Source organism: Mirounga angustirostris, unplaced genomic scaffold (genome assembly GCF_029215605.1).
Source record: "Mirounga angustirostris isolate CCGP_5_RB_7025 unplaced genomic scaffold, mMirAng1.0.hap1 SCAF_4, whole genome shotgun sequence".
In the NCBI taxonomy this organism is placed as follows: Eukaryota; Metazoa; Chordata; class Mammalia; order Carnivora; family Phocidae; genus Mirounga; species Mirounga angustirostris.
This window is the reverse complement of record NW_026991712.1, coordinates 94,460,237-94,481,276: the sequence shown is the minus strand read 5'-3', so window position 1 is coordinate 94,481,276 and position 21,040 is coordinate 94,460,237. Positions and strand designations below refer to the sequence as shown.

The window sequence follows — 21,040 nt, the reverse complement described above, 5'->3', positions numbered from 1 at the left end:
TACTCAGCATTTTGATAACAGAATAACTTACGAGCTGTAACTTGGTACCTGAATTTTACAGACCAGTGGCTCTGGCCAAGAGCTGCCAGTTCATATATCTTCCTCATCAAAAGCAAAGTCTATCCAAGGAAATTTAACCACCACAGTGCCTTTGGGAGTCCTCCCTCCCTCTCCAAGCCTGTCTCCACAAAGTCTTTAAAGAGGACCACATTCTTTCACTCATTTTAGGTGCAAAACAATTACCTCCTCCTACAATGTTCAGACTTTTGTGTCTGCAGATTGATGGCTGTTTTTAGGGAGCGTTCCCTGCCTCACTTTTGAGTGAAGGAAGAAAGCAGCCACCTGGGTGTTTCTAAAGGAAAATCTTAAAGCAAAAGAACCGTGGCACTAAAATTTCATATTGACAAAATATCGGATGGTTAAAACCCTCAAATGTCTCCGACCAGGGCTCTACTAACTCTACACAGAATGACGAAGCCAAGTCGTTCATTGCTCAACGTAGACCAGGCTTTTGCACCGTAAGAGCCAGAGATGGCGGTAAGGACGGCTCCACTGAGCTCTAATAGAGCACGCCCTAACCCCAGGATAGAGAAGAGACACGTGCCGAAGATTAGGGGCTGGTTTCCTTTCTCAAGAAGCCGAAGGGAAAGCAAGAAGGGAAGGTTGGATGCGGGGATTCAAGACAGACAGCTCCAGGTGAGTGGAAATAAAGATAACACTTCAGCTGAGCTACTGTGCCAGACGTGGTCGGAGAAAGGCGGTGTCTCCAAGCATTTAGATGGAGCAGGGTCTCAGTCCATACACAAAGGAGGCGCCACTACCGCACTGCGCTCTGGTACTCGTAATCAGACCCCTAAGCAAGTGACGGACAGTAAACTACAGGGTCCAGAGTGAGAGTAGGCCCCTCTCCCTCTGCCTCCGGCTCCTCCAACTTCACACAAAGGACCGCGCCACCACCCCCTCGCCCCGCCCGCCGGGACTTGTAGTTCCCGTTCCCCCCGCCAAGCCGCAGAGAAGGAAGTGGCTAGACTACAATTCCCAGCAGCCTCCGCGCCCGAGCCCCGCACCCCTGCCTCCATCTTGGCTGCGGTCGGAGCCTCCATTTTCGCTCCCTCCCCCCACTGTAGTCACCACCACCACCACCACGCACGGCTGCCTGGCCTCGACTCTTCGTTTTGGCTCTGCGGCCTGACATGAGGCTTAGATAGTTAAACGGGGACTAGGTGGAAAAGCCCGGGGTAGAGACTCAGGATGAGATCTTCCCTGCCCGGAGCTCTAGGAGTGCCCACCTTGACTCAGAAGTCTCTCCCGTTAGTCTTTGTCTTCTCATCTGCCCCTAGCCTGGCTTCTTGCTACCCACAATTGGACCCCGAGGTCGTACTCACCCCAACAGCTCAGCGCCCCCTCTCCAGCGCCGCCATAAGCAGCACGGCCCGGTACGTAGGAATAAATCTCGCTTCTCTCGCGAGAGTTGCGGGCTCCGAGCGCGTGCACGGGAAGCGGGGGGGTGGGCGGGGGGCGTGTACTCCTAATACGCCTGCGCATGAGGGCTGAGTGACGCCAACTAGCGCGCTGCTCTTAGCCACAACCAAGATGGTTGCCCACGTTAACCTACATTCCCTCCCCCGTGAGCTGCGGGAAGCAATCTCGGTGTTTACTGACTCCGCTGGGACGCATGGGGTGGGGTTACTTTCGGCGTCTCTGATCTTTGCAAACCTGAATATGCCTTAAGCAGCGAGACCATGGTAAACTTTGAGGGCGAACAATTTAGAGGGCATTTCCAGGAATGTCATATAAAGGATTTCGCTTTTTCTCAGCGATAATACAGAAACCTCAAACCCCAGTTTCTCCTCATAGTGCAAGTCTTTTTTTCCCTCTTGTTTGCTATAATATATTGGAATTTTCATTAGTATAGAGTAGGTTTTTAGTAAGGTAATTTGGAAGTTTTACGTGGTACCTTTGTCTCCCAGAAACTATACTGCTTGCAACAGACGGACAAGAGTGAGCAAGGCAGCATAATCATTAAAAAACAACAACAACAACAAAACCCCCTCCTTCATCTGACCTTTGCAGTCACCACAAGATAATCATGGTCTATCCGGTAATCAAAGAGGCTGAATCAGTAACCAAAAGGTTGAAATCAAGGCAAAGGGATGATTAATCCAACGGGGTAAGAGGAAGGAGGAAAATAGTTAATTGTGGCCACAGAAAAGTTCAATGAATTTTCCCTTGTCAAACAATAGAGCAGTACCCTCTGGTGAGAGGAATGCGTTTCCCAGATTCTGCGGCTCTCCCTTTTGACAGTATTAGATAAACAATGACCAGTCACGCTCCTGAGAACTCTGCTACTTTATTTTCGCTTTCAATACATATTTATCCTACATCTCTTATGTGTCATCGTTGGAGTGTATACAGTTCTCAAGACAAATGGATATGGTTCTGTCCTCAAGAAACTTTCAGTCTAGCATCATTCAGTAATCACAAAAACAAATTTAAACGTTCACAGTGAAATAAGTGCAATGAAGGAAAGATGCACAGTGTTAAGAGAGTAAGCAGCCTCCAATTCTGAACAATTTTTTTTCTTGAATTCTAAGAGGCAGTATCTTACTTATGATTTTTAAAAAGATTTTCCTCTTACCTCTGTTGCAATTGGTCCAATTCCATTCCACCTCCAAGCTGCCTCTTTGTTCTCTTTGATGCCTTCCCACACTTTTCCTAGGCACAAGATATTTGCTTCGCATTTGCTTTCAATGCTTTCATAGCTCACTGTAATGTAATTATTAGTTTATACTAGCTAGTGATACTTCAGTACAGAGCCTATGACATTCATCTTTGCATCCGATACTTTAGTACAGAGCCTATGACATTCATCTTTGCATCCTTGGTCCTGACAGTGCGTGGTATAGACAATTCTCAAAATCTTGTTGAATGAATAGCACTGAACAACAGTGTAAGAAGTTGTTAGAAATTGGAATGTTCTGTTGGGGCAGTACAAATCATTTAGTATATCAAACCAGCTGTTTTGTTTCCTTTGTCCATTTCTTAAATTGAAATCTCTTCTTAGCAATAGATCTAGTCTGGATAATCCAATCTAATGTTACAGAGAAACTGCCTTGGGCTCTTGCACTAGAAACAAGGTCACGTGAAGATGGGCTATAAGTAGAATTAGGTCTAAGCGCACATTCTCAAATATCATAGTAATGGGAAATGTAAAAAATAATAGTCTCATTAAATTCTACAATCCCGATTAATAAGGAAAAATAAGTCTTGATTTCTACCATTACACATAGTTTCTAAATACCTTCTTAAATCATATAACCATTTCATCCTCATCATTCTGATGGTCTCAATTGCCTTTAAATACCTCCTCAATCCATAGTTAGTATCAGTTTACATTTACCAGAAAATGCAAATATGCATACATCCAGAAGCATACTTTTTAGCTTCCAGTGCATTCAAGAAAGCAAAAGATGGAGTCATTTGATTTAAATCACTAGTTTAAGTGATTTATTCTTTATACAAGTACTACCCATAATTAGAGGTTGGCTTCATTTTTAGAAGATCACTACATTTTGCAGCAATAATTTTTTTTCAGATTAATTTTGAAGTCAAATTAAAAAGCTCAAAAATATAGTTATGTTCATTTTTTTAAACAGAAATAAGTTAAAGCAGAAATTTGTGAAGTCACTTGGGAAACCTTTTCCTATACAACAGGGGTAGTCATGGATTTTGAGGAGGTATTTAGTCTATTAAGGAATAACGTGAAACAAAAAAAATGCATACATTATTTTTTGGTATTTATCATATTGGTTTTTCTTCTCTGAGAAACTTAGACAATGAAATTGATTATGATTATGGTTTTTTTCTCTCTCTACAAATATCAATAAGCACATGTCTCTAGAGTATATTTGACAATCAAAAGTGACCATCCTTTACGTATTTGTAAGGTTTTCTTGAGCAGTGATGGCAGCTGTATAGGATGAGGTTTTTTTTTAAAGATTTTATTTATTTATTTGACAGAGAGAGACACAGTGAGAGAGAGATCACAAGCAGGGGGAGTGGGAGAGGGAGAAGCAGGCTTCCCCCTGAGCAGGGAGCCCGATGCGGGGCTCGATCCCAGGACCCTGGGACCACGATCCGAGCCGAAGGCAGACACTTAATGACTGAGCCACCCAGGCGCCCCAGGATTTTTTTTTTTTTAAATGTTTTATTTATTTATTTGACAGAGAGACAGCGAGAGAGGGAACACAAACGGGGAGTGGGAGAGGGAGAAGCAGGGTTCCTGCCTACCAGGGAGCCAGATGTGGGGCTCTATCCCAGGACCCTGGGATCATGACCTGAGCTGAAGGCAGACGCTTAACGACTGAGCCACCCAGGCGCTCCTAGGATGAGATTTTTGTAAGTTCTCTATAAAATGAGAAAAATTAGGTCAATGTGGAGATTTTTAAAAAATAAGGCTAAATTTATTCAAGATTTTAAGGACTGTTTTTATTCTGACATTATGTCCTTCCTATTTAGGGAAGATAAAGGGAACTTCTTTTTATAAAATTTAGGTAATAGTGGATAGTAAAGGGATCAATATTCAAGATTTTAGAACAGGAAAACACCACTTAGAGCAGAAACTTTCATAAAGAATAATCATTTCTTCTTATTAAGAAATAATTAAGATTTAGTCCTAGAATCCTGCATTCTAAAACTTTGTATTCATTAACAAGCCCCCAACAGTTCAAATGCATTATGTAAATAAGAATAAGAAGCAATATGTAATAAAATGTTAGAATCTAAATAAGAATAATGCAAAAACTATATGCTTTCCTTTAAAGTGTCAACATTGCACTTAAGGCAAGAATTATGTGGACATGCTAAGCCGCTGCACTATAAAGGTAGTCACGATAACACTTTAGCTTTGAGAATCAGTTAACCAAAGGGAAAGGTGGAACAAAAAAATATTGTTAATTAAACTTAAATTAGATCCTAATGAAAACCAATTGCACTTAAAATCCAAACTCTTTTACCATGGCCTACAAGGCCCTAAATGACCTAGTTCCCACTAAATCTCTAACCCCTAGTTCACCATGATTCAATTCCATTGCTATTTTGGTTCTTCCAACATTGTAGATTTGTTTCTACTCAGAACTCTTGCATTTACTGTTGCCTCCATCTGGAATTCTCTTTCCCCAAATCATCACTTATTTTTTTTTAAGATTTATTTTATTCATTTGAGAGAGCATGCACACGTGCGCACTCGTGGTTGGAGGGCAGAGGAAGGGGGAGAGAATCCTGAAGCAGACTCCTCACTGGCCATGGAGGCCAACATGGAGCCCAGTTCCAGGACCCTGAGATCATGACCTGAGCAGAAACCAAGAGCCTGACGCTCAACCGACTGAACCAACCAGGTGCCCGCCACCACTACCAATCATCACTTTTTGGCACTTTCTCATCATTCAGTTTTTAGCTCAAATGTTACTGCCTCACAAAGATCTTCTCTAAAGTAAAAGTACCCACTGTTGCTGTCACTCTCTATAACATTATCTTGTTTTATTGTCTTTATAACATGTATTGCTATCCAAAATTAACACATTTATGAATTTGTTTATTCCTCTTCTTCCTAAACAATAGCCCAGGCTTCAGTTCTCTGGTTCATCATTGCATCCCCTAAACCTAGGACAGGGACTAATATAACAGTAAGTACTTAATATATATTCATCAAATGAATGAATTATACATTTCATTAAATCTAAGACAGTATTGATTGTATGATACATCATTATTTGTGCACCAGCAGGAAGAAAATATGTTGCCATTTCACTCTGACATAATATTGTTATTACTTAGAATTTTTATATTTATTAATGGAGTGCTTTAAAACTTGTTTAGATGTAGTTTAGGTTTAATTAGATAAAAGTTTAAAAACGTTTTTATCATGTGTCACTCTTGTGTGTATATAAAGTCAAAATAAATAAGCAAAGTAAATTGGTGAAGGTATTCCTAAAACTTCTTCACAAAGCCTAACTCTTCTGAATCTCTTTCTTTGTAGTACTAAATTTGACTATATTTTAATATAGTCATTGATCAACAGACAGCATTAAAAAAATTAAAAATCAACAAATTAGGAGAGTAAAGGCAACACGTAAAACTGATAATGTATTAGTATCATGACTATATACTAAATTAATACATATAAATAAGAAAAAGTCAAGGAAAAGAAATGGGGGAATGACTTGAATGTCTACATTAAAAAAAACTGTATAGGGGCACCTGGGTGGCTCACTGGATGGAAGCCCTGCATTGGGCTCCCTGCTCAGCGAGGAGTCTGTTTCTCCCTCTCGCTCTGCCCCTACTCCCTGCTCATGGTCTTTCTCTCAAATAAATAAAATCTTGTTTAAAAGAAATAAAATAAAAAAAATAAAAAATTGTATAGGCAAATAAGCATTTGAAATTATGCTCAGCCTCATTAGTAATCAGGAGAATATGTATTTGTTGAGATTATTTTATTTTTTAAATATTTTATTTTATTTATTTGTCAGAGAGAGAGAGAGCACATGCACACAAGCAGGGGGAGTAGCAGACAGAGGGAGAAGCAGGCTCCCTGCGGAGCAGGGAGCCCAATGCAGGGCTTCCATCCCAGGACCCTGGGATCATGACCTGAGCGAAAGGCAGATGCTTAACCAACTGAGCCACCCAGGTGTCCCTGTTGAGATGATTTTAGACTTACAAAAGAATTAGAAAAATTGTATAGAAAGTTCTCATAAACTCTTCACCCAGTTTCCCATTATGTTAAGTTTACCTAACCATAGAACAACTTTCAAAACAAGGAAATTAACCTTGACACAACATTAACTAAACTACAAAATTAATTCAGGTTTTGTCAGTTTTTTCCCTAATATCCATTTTCTTTTCCAGAATCAAATCCAGGATCCCACCCTGCATTTAGTTGTTATGTCTCCTTACTCTCCTCCATTCTATGATAGTTCCTTATCTTTCATGACCTGAATACTTTGCAACAACATTGGTCAGTTATTTTGTAAACATCCCTCTGCTTGTTTTTATCTGATCTTTCCCTTGAAACATTATTTAGATTATGTACCCTTCTCACTGCCTCATATCAAGGGTCATAAGATGTTGAAATGTATTATTAGTGATGTTTGCCTTAATCAATTGGTTAAAGTGGAGTCTGCCAGGATTATTCGTAAGTAAAGTTGTTATTTTTCCTTTATAATTACTAAATGTTTGGGGTGGGGGGGAGAAACTTTGGGACTATACTTAATTGAATTGTCCTCTCAAAATTCATGTCTACTCAGAAGCTCAGAATGTGGCCTTTTGGGGAATAGGGTCTTTGCAGATGTAATCAAATTAAGATGAAATCATACTGAATTACAGTAAACACTAATCCAATGACTGGTTTTCTTAGAAGAGGGGAATTTGGACACAGACACAGACATATCGGGAGAACATTATATGAAGACGAGACAGAAATTGCAGTACTATATCCAGAAGCCAAGGAATACAAGAATTGGTAGAAGCTAGAAAAGAGGGAACACATTCTCCCTTAGATCCTCCAGAAAGAACCAATCTTGTCAACACCTTAATTTCACACTTCTAGCCATCAGAACTGTGAGAATAAATTTCTGTTGTTTTAAGCCATCCATTTGTAGTAATGTTATGGTAACTCTAGGAAACTAACAAGAGACTAGGCAAGCACCTTTTTCTGCTTAAATGTATTAAAATGTACTTAAATGAACTAAAAATTAGTTCACTAATTTTAGCATACATTGATCTTGCTGAATCTCTTTTTGGCTCATATATGTGCAGGTTTTTCCTCACAGAATTATTCTTGGGCCACCAAGAATACTGGTAATGCAGGATGTCCTAGGAGTGCTTCATTGTTGTATCCAGGATTTTATTCCAAGCTGCTAAAAGCCATGTGGTCGGCAGAATTCTAAAATGGCTACCGAGAATCCCACCACCTAGTGTACATGCTGTGTATAATCCCCTGCTCTTGAGCATGGGCTGGACCTGTGGATATTAGAGGATACCTCCTATCTCCTTTATGGCAAAGAGATTACTGCAGTTGTAATTAAGATCTCTGATCAGTTGGGTTAATCAAGAGGAAGATTCTTCTGGTTGGGCCTAACCTAAGCAGGTGAGCTTTTATTTTTTTATTTGCAAGATTTTATTTATTTATTCTTAGAGGAGAGAGAGGGTGTAAGTGAGGGGAGAGTCAGAGCGGGAGGGAGAGAATCTCAAGCAGCCCCTGAGCTGAGTGTGGAGCCCGACACAAGGCTCAGTCTCAGGACCCTGAGATCATGACCTGAGCCAAAACTGAGTCAGTTGCTTAACTGACTGAGCTGCCTAGGCACCCCTCAGGTGAGCTTTTATGAGGGGAGTCTAGAGGTGGGAGACAAGGGAGGTCAGAGAGATGATCTCCTGTTGGCCGTGAAGTCCTAGGAGTTTTACCCCTGCACAGAAATGAATTTTGCCAACAACCATGTGAACTTGAGAGAGGGCCCAGAGCCTCAGATGAGATGCTAGCCTATGTTGACACCTTGATTTCAGCCTTGTGAGATCATTAGATGGGACCCTAGTTAAACCCTGCATGGACTTCTGACCTACAGAATTGTAAGAGAATAAATGGGCATTGCTTTAAGGTGCTAAATTTGCAGTAATCTGTTATATAGCAATAGAGAATGAATACAGCCATACTCCAAGTTCTTATGCTGGCACTCTCTTGATCTTACAAGAAGGTTCACATGAATGGAAAGTTCACAGACAACAGCTAAACCCCTGTTCCCTTCTCAAATAGTGCTTAAAATAGTTTTTTTTTTTTAAAGATTTTATTTATTTGCCAGAGATTGAGAGAGAGAAAGAGTACAAGCAGGGGGAGCAGCAGGCAGGGGGAAAGGGAGAAGCATGCTCCCTGCTGAGCGAGGAACCCAATGTGGGGCTCGATCCCAGGACTCTGGGATCATGATTGGAGTCGAAGGCAGATGCTTAATCAACTGAGCCACCCAGGCGCCCCTTAAAAGTTTCTTGACCAAAATACCAAGAGCTTACCTTTGGCCAGTCATGCCATCAGGAACGGCCAATTTTGCTTTTGCTTAGGATCAACTACATTACAAACCCCTACATGTATAAGACCTATCCCAATTTCAGAGATGTTAAAATATGAAAAAAAAAATGAATCTTAGGATCGGTATTTTCAGGAGGCTAGATCAAATGTTGAGTGAATTGTAGTTCATTCAGAAGCTCTGAAGATTCTGCCTCCTCTTTAGGATTCTTTGTAACAAAAGAAAAAGCATGATCTGCTTTCCATTATATTAGCAGATAATAGTCCTTACTTAATTCCCTCTGAAGGTTGCTGAGGCAACTGTAAGTGAAATAGCTGAAAAATGTGCAATATGACTGCTTATTGTGAAATGTATCTAATCTAAATGAGGTAGATGGAGAATTAAAAATTAGTCAGATATTAGCAAGGATTTTAAAAATGCATAATTGTACTATTATATATGTATTTTAACAATCTATTATATAGTCACACAATGAAATATTGTACATCAGTGGAAATAAATGACAGCTATGTATAACAAAAGGATCTCAGAAACATAATGTTGAGTGAAAAAAATCAGATCCCCATAGACTATGTGTAACATACAATACCATTTTTATAAAACTCAAAAAGGAACAAAACTAAAAAATGTCACTTTAGGGATACATACATATTTTAGGTCTTTTTGCATGTGAGAGAACTATGAAAAAGAGGGAGTAGGGAGGTGGGGAGAGACAGGAGAGGAATTCAAATAGATAAATGCAAAGTATGGGTAATGTTCTAATTCTTAGGTGACAAATGATTATGTTTGATAATCTATTTATTTGCATGTTACACATCCTTTTATGTGTCAAATATTAAAATGTAAGTATAACACTATGTATAAAGTATTGACAAAATTTATATTTGCATGGTTGTTTTCTTTTGTTTTTAAGTAGGCTCCTCGCTTATCGTGGAGCCCAACAAGGGGCTTGAACTCACAACCCTGAAATCAAGACAGGAACTGAGATCAAGAGTTGGGCACTTAACTGACTGAGCCACCCAGGTGCTCCTGGCATGGTTGTGTTTAAAACTATGCTTATTTTATCAATCAGCATTCTTAATTATAGGCAATTCAGGAATAACTTTAACAAAAAGTGATTTTATTAGAAGGCTAATAAGCAATCCTCAGGATCTCTAAGACAGCCAGAAAACCAGAATTAGAGGCTAGAGAGCTTCTAATCACTTCAGATAACTCCTTCAGTGAAGATCCCACTATGTGGCAGAGACACTGCCGCTTACACCACTGACTTTGCTGACACTGGATACTGAATGTCATTAAAGCCACTTCTGCTGCTCCTCTGTGGAACTGCATATAGTAGCCGGTGTTATAGGCCTTTGCTCAAAGAATTCTGTACAGTTTCCTGCTTCTTTGCCTAACTTTAAAGTTTGAGGTGGATGCATCTTCCTTAGCTGCAAAAGAGGCCGGGAAAACATTTATCTGACACTTTCAAATTTCTTAGGAGGAAGGCTTTGCCTCATTAGATGAGGGATTCCCTAAACAGGATAGGAATAAGGATATTGGGCAGCCAGAAAAGAAATGACAGTTGTCTGCCATAGCCCATTCTCTTGGCTACCCAACACCAACACTGTCAGCTAATGCTTTCATTTGTTAAAAACTATTCAACATAAAAGGACTTGTCAGACATCATTAATTGCTTTCTCAATACTCTTTCCTCCTTGAATACTGATTGAGGCAACTATGTACCCAGCCTTTGCAAATAGAAGTAACCATTTAAAGAGGTAGGCAAGTAAGACAGGGAAATCTGTCTGGAATTTCTGGGAAAGCTTTGCTTTTCATCATAAGAGTATACACACAGTTGGCATAGGCCGTTTCCCTTTTTTTCCTGCCTTCAATATGGCTAAGACATCTGATACAGCGCCAACCTTTTTGTAACCAAAAGAACATGAAGGATGAAAAGCCACACACTAAGGAGGCAGATTTGAAAGACAGAACTGCACTTTTCCGTACACAGGTAAGACCACTAATTAAACACTGTCCATGCCAGTTGTGTGCATACAAGCTCTCAGTTACATCATTCTAGAAAGAGATGACAAATATGTCTCATTAGTTATGACTGCATTTATTGAATTCATATTTTCTAGTATATGGGCTGTGGTTATTTCTTTTGCACTATTACTAAAAATAGATTTTGCTAATCAAGAACCACTTGAACTCCAACCAGTATTTGGCGTTTAAAGGCATCTTAACTTAGTGGTTAAGAATATGTTTAAGAGTCTCTCTGGGTTGGAATCTTTGTTCTAGTTTAGACATATAGCATAATCTCCTTGTGCCTGAGTATGTGTAAAATGAGGTATAGTTAAAATGGAGATTATATGATAACTAGAAAGCACCAAGCTTTCTCCTCCATATAGCCCCTCCTCTGTATCCTATACATCCTCATATTGGATGTATCATTGCACTGTAATTATATGTATATCTGTCTTCTCTACCAAATTTTTCTTCAAAAAGTGTCAAGGCCTTTCCCCCACCTTTTTTCTATTCATAATCCTGAATGAAGTGTCTGGTACATAGATTAGACATTCTCAAACTAGTATCCTTAGAAGTTATCTGGGACAGTTATTAAAATACAAATTCCTAGATCCCATTCCCTAATTTCTATTTCAGTTGTCAGCAAACCATTTTGGGGAACACTGAAATAGACCTTCAAAGTTTGAATCAAATTATGCATAATGTATTACTGTAAGTCAAGGTAAAAGGTAAGGTATTATTAAGGTAAAAGTGGATAATCTTTAAGCATTTTTCAAGGTACTTCCAAACTGTTTTAATTTTATAATATGATTTGTAATTGTATAATTTTGATTTTTAATCATGAGGAAATCTCAAACCATTTTAGAAACAGCTATTTGTAGAGTTATACTGCTGACCACCTTATGCTAATTACAAAATACTTATGAAAAGCCCTACTTGACAGGTTGCTATATATGTGAAAAATAAACCTTTGTATTTTCTAATAAGTAGATTCATTACTGAGTAAAATTAACTATTACTCTTAAAATGTTTTTATTAGAAATGATGTATTTGTATTAACACCAGCCAGAATTTACATTTTGTAGGGCACTGAGAGCTCTTTCACTCAAAGTTCAAGCTTTTGATTTGCCAGGGGGAAAAGTTAACATAAATTTATCCTGATATCTGAGATGTGAACAACTTTAAAAACAACTTTAAAGGAACATAAGGTAGATAAAGAGACACCATGTTATACTTTAATGGGCCATTTGATGACTTTATCATTTTTACTGAAAACTGGCCATGGCAGCTGACATATCATGTAGGGGTACCTGCTTCCTGAGTGGAACCATGGGACACACAGTGGCACTTAGGGCATATACCTCAAGCCAAATGGCTGGACTTAAGTTTTACTTACTGTTGGGAAACAAGATAAAAATGCCTACAGTGGGGGTGGAAGTATTTTTCAAATTCTATGCAGGACTTCGAATAGAAATTTGAGTTTCTTAAATGACATATACCTAATCATTAAAGACCACCACTATAGGCCAAGTCCTTTCAGTATTACTGGGATCAGATGCTTTCAGGATATCTTAGTGAGGTTTTATTGTTTTAACTGGAGTTACTTCTTTATGGCAGTACAAAAGAAATTTTACATCACACAAGGTTAGCCTGGTGGTGGGTATTGAGGAGGGCACATTCTGCATGGAGCACTGGGTGTTGTGCACAAACAATGAATCATGGAACACTTCATCTAAAACTAATGATGTAATGTATGGGGATTAACATAAGAATAAAATTAAAAAAAAAACAAAACAAAACACTAACAACAAACTCTTTTTAATACTGCGTCTCTCCTGTGCAGTATGGTGCTTAGTGCTATTGGAAAATATGGACAGGTTTAGGATTCATTATTTCAATTATTTTTGGGCAAACCTAAATTGATAGTATAACATGAAGTAATTTGTAAATCTGGCATGTGACTAAACTGAGATAGGCAAGTGAATTGATGAGTGAGCTAGTTTACTGCTCAGCATTTGAATCTCAACACTGCTTTGTTGTCTACACAGCACAACGAATGTGATAACTCTCATTAGGTGATAAAACTTTGCTTCCTCATGAAAAATGGATCTAAAAAGAAAGCCAACTATCAGTACTAGTAATGAAAGACATCCAAGTAAGTGATGGTTCTTAACTATAAAATACAAGTTATATATAAATTAAACAGAATGTAGTACCTAAAAACTATGATGTGAATAAACCCATTATATGCTCTTCAACTGAGTAAACCACCCAAGTTGAAGTTTTCCAAGGAGGACAATATTGAAAAATTGACTACTAATATCTAATAGAGTAACAGCTACTTTCAGCATTTGAACTAAGAGTACATGTGTATGTGTACACACACAGGACAAATTTCTCTGGATTCTTTGAACAATATGATGACTCTACTTTTACTTATTTTCAAGTATGTTTCTTGGGGACTAGCAGTAGGTTCTCTCAAATTAAGAATAAAGACACCAGGTCATAAAGTGCCAACTCTTAGCACCAGAGAGACTTAAAACTTCAAAGGAGGTGAATGTACAAATCAGAGAATCTGCCAGTCTAGTTGTGTGGAATTGTATTACTTTTCTCAAATGGAAAAAAAAATCTAGGTTTATGCCAAATACATTTAAAAAGCTAATCTCTTAAAAATTTTTTAGAATTGTAATTTATAATCCTATATAAAATAAAATTGCTGGCTTATAATAAAAGGATCTAAGTTTGAGAGATGTGAAGAAACAAAAAGGAACCGATAATGGTTTATATAAATTGAGGTCCCACAACTGAAAATTAAAAGTAGTCTCTTAGAGAAAGGAATGGTGAAACTCAGTGTGTATTTTCACGAACATACCCAAAAACCGTTTTGTGGACAGCCAATTTGACTGCGAATTCTAAACTGCCACCTGATACCTTTAATCAACACTAAATCAAGTCTGAGGCAAGACACTAAATGGACAATACTCGAAAGATAATAACTTCCTTCCTTGATAAACAATCTCCAGCTGTCATTCAGAAGTTGAGTTATTTGATGGCTTGGGAAGCAGTGGCCATTGAGTTTTCCTTCCTGACCTGAAGAGACTCACTGCTGATGGACAATAATTCTCGAAGTTCCTTATTTTCAAGCTGGAAAAAAAAAAAGTTTGTTTATTTCAGGTATTTTGACTGTTAAACTGCATCAGAATACATTGTTTTGGCCCAGGAATAGAAAGCGTATTATTTTAATTTTAAACATTTTATGGAAACAAAATAACTGAGAATTTCCTAAAACACGAATTATTAATCATTTAACATACATTTCCCAAGTAATTTCTACATGCCCTGTTTTAGGACAAAAAAGAAAAAAAGCCTCCCTCCACCTGAGGAATTCACTGCTTGTCATACTTTTTGTGGTTCCCACAAGTTGTACTACTGTTTCTTCTAACTTTTACATTCCTAATAATATTTTGACTCTGCTCAATCTTCTCTCCTGGGTATTTTGGAGAAAGGAAAAGGGGAAGAGACTACTCACTGGGAAAGTCAGGTACCACTGGGTGTCTTACATATATCATCTCAAAACAACCTGTAGGGCAGATACCATTGCCCACATCCATGTTCTCTTTAAGATAAGGACACTGTAGCTCACAAAAGTCCAAAAACTTGTCCAAATTCAGAGAACTTTGATGTGGTATTGCTGGGGTTTCAATCTGAAGCTTGTGTTCTTTCCACTTAAAATATAAATAAAATTTGTCCCATATTTCCTTAGGGCTCTTTCCATATCTAAGTAAATCAGGGATAGTGTAGATAAGGTCATTCTATCATTTTAACTAACTCCTAATTCCTACTTGGGACCCTGTCACTCCCTTTGATTTCCAGGTAGGGCAGCTTGCACTCTTCATCCTTATTCTCTCTGCAGGAAATTCTGGTAAACCATAGCATCCTCAGGCTTCACCAAGAGTCTGGGCCCATGGTCATTAAATCGCCTACCACATAAAGTGCTTCCCTTAATACTGTGCATCTCTCCTAGCATGTATAAACCATTTCATATCATATAAGTAGTAGTCTTATTCCTTTCACTAGACTCTGAGCAGGGATATCCTATCTTTTTCTTTCTGTTATTTCTCAAAGGGCCCACCATGATAGCATCTAGTAATAAGCAACATTCAAACCATCTATTGTAATGTGTTTTCTTAATAATTTTCTAGGCATACTAATACCCCTATGCCTTTTTTTTTTGTAAATTATTGCTATTACAATTAAAATATTACACAAAAATAACTTTTAAAAAATCAAGCCTATAAGGTTTATAAAATAAACGGCAGACCCTTGGCTTTGTTCCCCAAAGGCAACCACTTTTATAAAATACTTTTTTTTTTTAAGATTTTTTAATTTATTCATTTGAGACACAGAGATACAGAGAGAGAGCATGAGCAGGGGGAGAGGCAGAGGGAGAGGGAGAAGCAAGCTCCCCGCTGAGCGAGGAGCCGGACGTGGGGCTCGATCCTAGGACCCTGGGATCATGACCCAAGCCAAAGGCAGACGCTTAACCATCTGAGCCACCCAGGCGCCCCCATTTTTAATACTTTTATCTATTTCTTTTGGTACTTACTTCCATAATTAATAGAGGAATAATTAATAATTATTAATATGCCTGTTCTGCTATTTCTTGATCAATTTCAGACATTACCTATTTGACTTCCTTTTATGACAGGAGGGATTTTATTTATTTAAAATTTTAAAAATTTATTTTTTATTTTTATTTATTTTTTAATTTATTTGACAGAGAGAGACACAGTGAGAGAGGCAACACAAGCTGGGGGAGTGGGAGAGGGAGAAGCAGGCCTCCCTCTGAGCAGGGAGCCTGATGTCGGGCTCGATCCCAGGACCCTGGGATCATGACCCGAGCTGAAAGCAGACGCTCAACGACTGAGCCACCTGGGTGCTCCCCAGATTTTTTTATTTTTTAAAGATTTGATTTACTTGTCAGAAAGCGAGGAGGAGAGGGGGAGAGAGAGAGAGCACACAGCAGGGGGAGTGGCAGGCAGAGGGAGAGGGAGAGGGAGAAGCAGGTTCCCCATGGAGCAGGGAGCCGATGTGGGGCTCTTATCCCAGGACCCTGGGATCATGACCTGAGCCAAAGGCAGATGCTTAACCAACTGAGCCACTCAGGCGTCCCCAGAGGAGGGATTTTAGCTCCCATGTAATTTGTCTCTTCCACTCTCTCTACCCTCTTGATATGATAATATCTCAATTTCTAGCCAATACATAGTTGGCATTTTCATTGTTTGCTGCTAATTATATTTACTTTCCTGAAAAGGGTATGGAGAAGGAGTTGTTTTCTTTTAAGATTTATTTTATTTTTTTAGAGAGAGAGAGAGGGAACAGGAAGAGGAGCAGAGGAAGAGGGAGAGGATCTCAAGCAGACAGAAGCTGAGGGTGGAGCCCAACACGGGGATCGATCTCACATCCCTGGGATCATGACCTGAGCTGAAATCAAGAGTCAGACGCTCAACCGACTGAGACACCCAGACGCCCCTGGAGGAGGAGTTTTAATTTTAAATCATGAACGCACAGAAAACATCAATACACTGCTAGGATAGTGATGGCATACCTTCCAGACTCTGAGAAAACTCCCTGAATATTGTGAGCTTACAATAGCAACAACCTTACCTCTAATTGGGCTAGTTTTTCCTGAATTTTACAAAATTGGTCATCATCCACCTGAACTGCTTTCCTCATCACTTCTCCCATTTCACAGATTCTGTCAATCTGACTCTCAATTTCCTGTGAAGATATTAAGAAAAAAAGGTGAAAAAGTTATCTTTTCTGCAGATATGAAGTTCATGAGAACTTGTGCATTATGATGTTAGAAAGTGCATTTAATCTATGCTAAGAAGTTACACAGGAGTTTCACCGTAATCTGAGTCCTTAGAGGCAAAGCCATAATAAAGTCATTTGTGGTATTCACAATTTGTTTTCAAGATTGATTCTAGTCTAACCACCCACTGAATACTTTTATTGGCAGGAAGCCTACCATATTCCAAGGTACCTTATTCTATCTTTGGATATATCACTTCCAAAGTTTTTCACATGCGCTAAACCGTATTAAGGTTTAAGTTTTTTCCTCCAGATTACAGAAAATAGTTTATTTTTCTTTTCTGGACGAGAGCTATTTATTTATTTACTTTGAGAGCTAGTCACATATTTAAAATATTCCTGTTCCCTAAGACTTTTGTTAAGTCCGTAAAATGCTTTCAAAGGAATCTAAGATGAAACTTATCTTTCATAAATTTCATGGAACAGATAGTGTGGTGCCAATCTATCAATCCAGGCTTAAATGATATAGTACATATGAATGTACAATGACACCTGTGAAGCACTCTACAAACTTAAGCACAATTACTGGTTCTCCCAAATTAAAACCTAAGCAACCAAAGGGTAGAAACTATGCCATGTATTTTTTAAAAACCATACCTCTCCCCAAACAACATAGTATAATGCTATGTAGTTCAGTTTAACAGTCAGTAAACCTGACTGCCTGCTGTGTGCCAGGTACTGTGTTAGGGATAAGAGAAGAATCCATGCTCCTTACAATCAAGGAGCTTATATTTTAGTGAAAGTACAGTAATAACCAAGTATTTACTGAGCACCTTCAGCAATACCTTGCCTTATGTTTGCATAAGCATCCATTCATCTTGAAAAGAGATCTTGGGGGCGCCTGGGTGGCTCAGTTGGTTAAGCGACTGCCTTCGGCTCAGGTCATGATCCTGGAGTCCCGGGATCGAGTCCCACATTGGGCTCCCTGCTTGGCAGGGAGTCTGCTTCTCCCTCTGACCCTCTCATGCTCTATCTCATTCTCTCTCTCAAATAAATAAATAAAATCTTAAAAAAAAAAAAAGAGATCTTGGGGCAGGCGGGAGTGAGGAACCTTAGTCCCACTGAAAGAAAAAAGCTCCTGAGTAGCCCCTTACTCCCTTCTATTCATATTCTTGCAAAGCTACAGCAAAATCCACAGCAAATGTGATAAACATGAAAGGAAAACAAGCTTACTTCAAAAACAAGCAATCAATTTTAAACAATTCAAGATTTTAATCCCGTTCAAGATTTTAATCCCGTTCATTCAGAATTTATTCATCAAAGTTTCTTACTGCAGAGTGAGACTGGTGAGCTTTCAGGACTGGTTCAGCATCCACGGCCTTTTTAGCAACCATTAATTGTAACATCTGCTTCCGGTACTTGCTCATGATGAGTTCCAAAGCATCCTGGTGTTCCTCCAAGGAAACCCATAGCTCTATCAAAAAAATAAAATCGCTTGGCAGTGACGTCTGAGAGATAGCTCCCAAAGCCAAAACTCTCTTAACAGTTGTAATTTTATGACACTCCATGAGATATTGTGAATGCAAAGTTATAATCAGTGTTTAAGTCTATAAAACTCAACAGTTAAGGTCTACGAGAAAAATAACTTTCTAGGCAGAGGCAGCATAGTCTGGTAGAAACAACATGGGATGTGGAATCAGAAGACACTGAACTGATTTCTTCAGTTCAGTGAGTTACTAGCTTACTACTACTCTTATGCAAATCATTACTCTCTCTGAGCCTATTTCTTAACTGCATTGTAATATTAAGTACCTAGGGCTTATCTACATCAAAATGAAGATATGAGAATACGATGGGATGATACATGTGAAAGCTGTCAACTGATATACAAATAACTTCATACTGCTATCATTAATAATGTACTCATGAAGCCTAAGAATATATACCCTGAGGCTAAAATTCAGTTCTTCCACCTTGCACGGGAACATTTAAAAAACCTCTTCAAAAAAAAAAAAACCTCTTCAATCTTAACGTGTTTATTTCAATTAATGTTTAAACATAAAAAATTCAAGCCCTTGAGTATATTAACACTCTTGTGCAAATATCCATATGCGGATACATAAATAAGCTATGCAATAATTCAACTCTACTAAGCACTCCTTTGATAAGCTGCCTACAGATACAAAATCCGATGACCTTAAAAAGGGTAATGTAACGAACTTTATTGTTACTGGGCCATCACAGAATAACTCTTTTAAAAGTAGTAATCTGGAGATACATACAGGATGTGAATAGTTAGTTTGACAAGAACTTTTGAAATATTACTGGATATGAGAGAATCATAACTACACCAAAAGGCCTGACTAACCTCTGTTTTCCTGCTGCAAGTCTCTAATCTGTGTATTCTCTTGGGACAGCAGAATGTGAGGTTTGAATTTGGACATGTCCTTTATATCGGATGCATCCTCTTGATACTGGACAAACAGAGACAGACTAAGCGCGCCGTTAACAGGAGAACAGCCGCGGATGCAACCGAAGGAGGAGGAATCGGGGCTCCAGGGCAGCATTCTCAACCCCGACCCCGCAGAACGGTCTCACCGCCACCCTCTGAGACTAGGCATAAACTTAAAGCCGAGTTCCCACCTTCCTTCGCCCTCCACCCCCCGGGTGCACAGATCCTGCGGGCACGGCCCCCTACCCTCTGCCCGACCTGGTCCGGAAGCGCCGTCCCCGCCTCCCGCATAGCGGCCACTCGCCGGTGCAGCGCGGCGGACTGATCCACTAGCGACTCTGCGGCCGCGTCGTGCTCCCGCAGCCGTTCCAGCAGCGTCTTGGCATCTGTCAGGATCTTCTCGATGGTGCAGCTCATAGTGGCCCAGGACCACAGCCCCTGCCCTGCTCACCTACCCGAGTCTTCCCTGAACCTGGCTCAGCGTTACAAACGTCACTTCCGGTACGTTTAAAAGGCGCCTCGGCAGCTGCCATATGCGCTTGCGCAGTGGCGGCCCAGTCTGCGGGTGACCTGCTTGAGCTCGCGGCCGCTGGGCAGCCTCACCCTGCGCGGAGCCACAGGCGTGGCCCTTCCCCGCCCTTGGTTTCTGGCTCCCAGGACCTGGCGGTCCAGCTGGTTTGCGGCTGGGCGGACCGAGTTTCTTGGTCCCTACGCGTTTTGATTGATGTGGGTTGTTATTAAGTAATCGGTTTTTAAATTTTTTTGGTGCTCAGTCTCTTTTTTAATTTTTCTGAATTTTTATTTATTTATTTGAGAGAGAGAGAGAGGGAGCATGAGCAGGGGGAGCAGCAGAGGGAGAGGGAGAAGCAAACGCTCTGCTGAGCAGGAAGCCCGATGTGGGGCTCGATCCCAGGACCCTGAGATCATGACCTGAGCCAAAGGCAGACGCTTAACTCACTGAGCCACACAGGGGCCCAGGTGCATCATCTCTTTTTTAAAATTAACTTTAAAAATTGTGGTAAAATATAATAAAATGTATCATCTTAACCATATTAAAATGTACACTCCAGTAGTATTAAGTGCTTTCCCTTTGTTGTGCAACCAATCACCACATCCATCTCCAGAACTCTTTTCATCTTGCAAAATGGAAACTCTGTACCCATTAAATATTAACTCCTTATTCCACTGCAGTCCTCCCAGGCATTGGCAACGGCTATTGATTGTACTTTCTGTCTTTATGAATTTAACTACTTTAGGTACCTTATGTACAGTGAGTGGAATCATTGTAAATTGTACTTGTTTTGTGACTAGATTATTTCACATAACATGTCCTCAAGTTTTATTCATGCACATCAGAATTTCCTTCCTGTTTAAGGCTGAGTTATATTTTATCTTATGTATATGCCATATTTTATTTACTCATTCATCCATTGAGGGACACTTGGGTTGCTTCCACCTTTTGGCTATTGTGAATAATACTGCTATGAATAAGGGTGTTGTTTATCTGTTTGAGTCCCAGCTTTCAATTCTTTTAGCTCTGTCCCCAGAAGTGAAATTGCTGGGTCATAGAGTAATTCTACTTTAGATTTTTTGAGGAAAGATCACACTGTTTTCCACAGTGGCTGCACAATTTTCCATTTTTAGCAACAGTGCATAAGGGTCCCAGTTTCTCCACATCCTTGCCCACACTTGGTGT

At 39.5% G+C, this 21,040-nt stretch overlaps 2 protein-coding genes across 8 annotated transcripts in view; both read right to left on the bottom strand.

The window, feature by feature from the left end:
- CSDE1 (cold shock domain containing E1) overlaps positions 1-1,510 on the bottom strand; it is a 40,434-nt gene extending 38,924 nt beyond the window's left edge. For all 5 annotated transcript variants that reach the window (XM_045896886.3, XM_045896883.3, XM_064588590.1 and 2 more), the window contains exon 1: positions 1,386-1,510. The gene's annotated coding sequence lies outside the window, so the exon portion shown is untranslated. The remainder of the gene's footprint in view (positions 1-1,385) is intronic.
- Positions 1,511-13,752: 12,242 nt separating this feature from the next.
- On the bottom strand, positions 13,753-19,847 carry SIKE1 (suppressor of IKBKE 1). 3 transcript variants are annotated; one of them, XM_054512665.2, is made up of 5 exons: positions 19,591-19,844; positions 19,261-19,366; positions 18,224-18,366; positions 16,746-16,859; positions 13,753-14,222 (listed from the first exon to the last, which is right to left on the bottom strand). In XM_054512665.2, exons 1-5 carry the CDS (start codon positions 19,759-19,761, stop codon positions 14,121-14,123), a joined length of 636 nt encoding a protein of 211 aa, XP_054368640.1. In that variant the 5' UTR covers positions 19,762-19,844; the 3' UTR covers positions 13,753-14,120. The 3 variants fall into 3 exon arrangements, with proteins under 3 accessions (XP_054368640.1, XP_045752837.1, XP_054368641.1); XM_045896881.3 differs by having other exon boundaries at positions 19,603-19,843; XM_054512666.2 differs by lacking the exon at positions 16,746-16,859 and having other exon boundaries at positions 13,985-14,222; positions 19,591-19,847.
- Between the last annotated feature and the right edge of the window lie 1,193 nt (positions 19,848-21,040).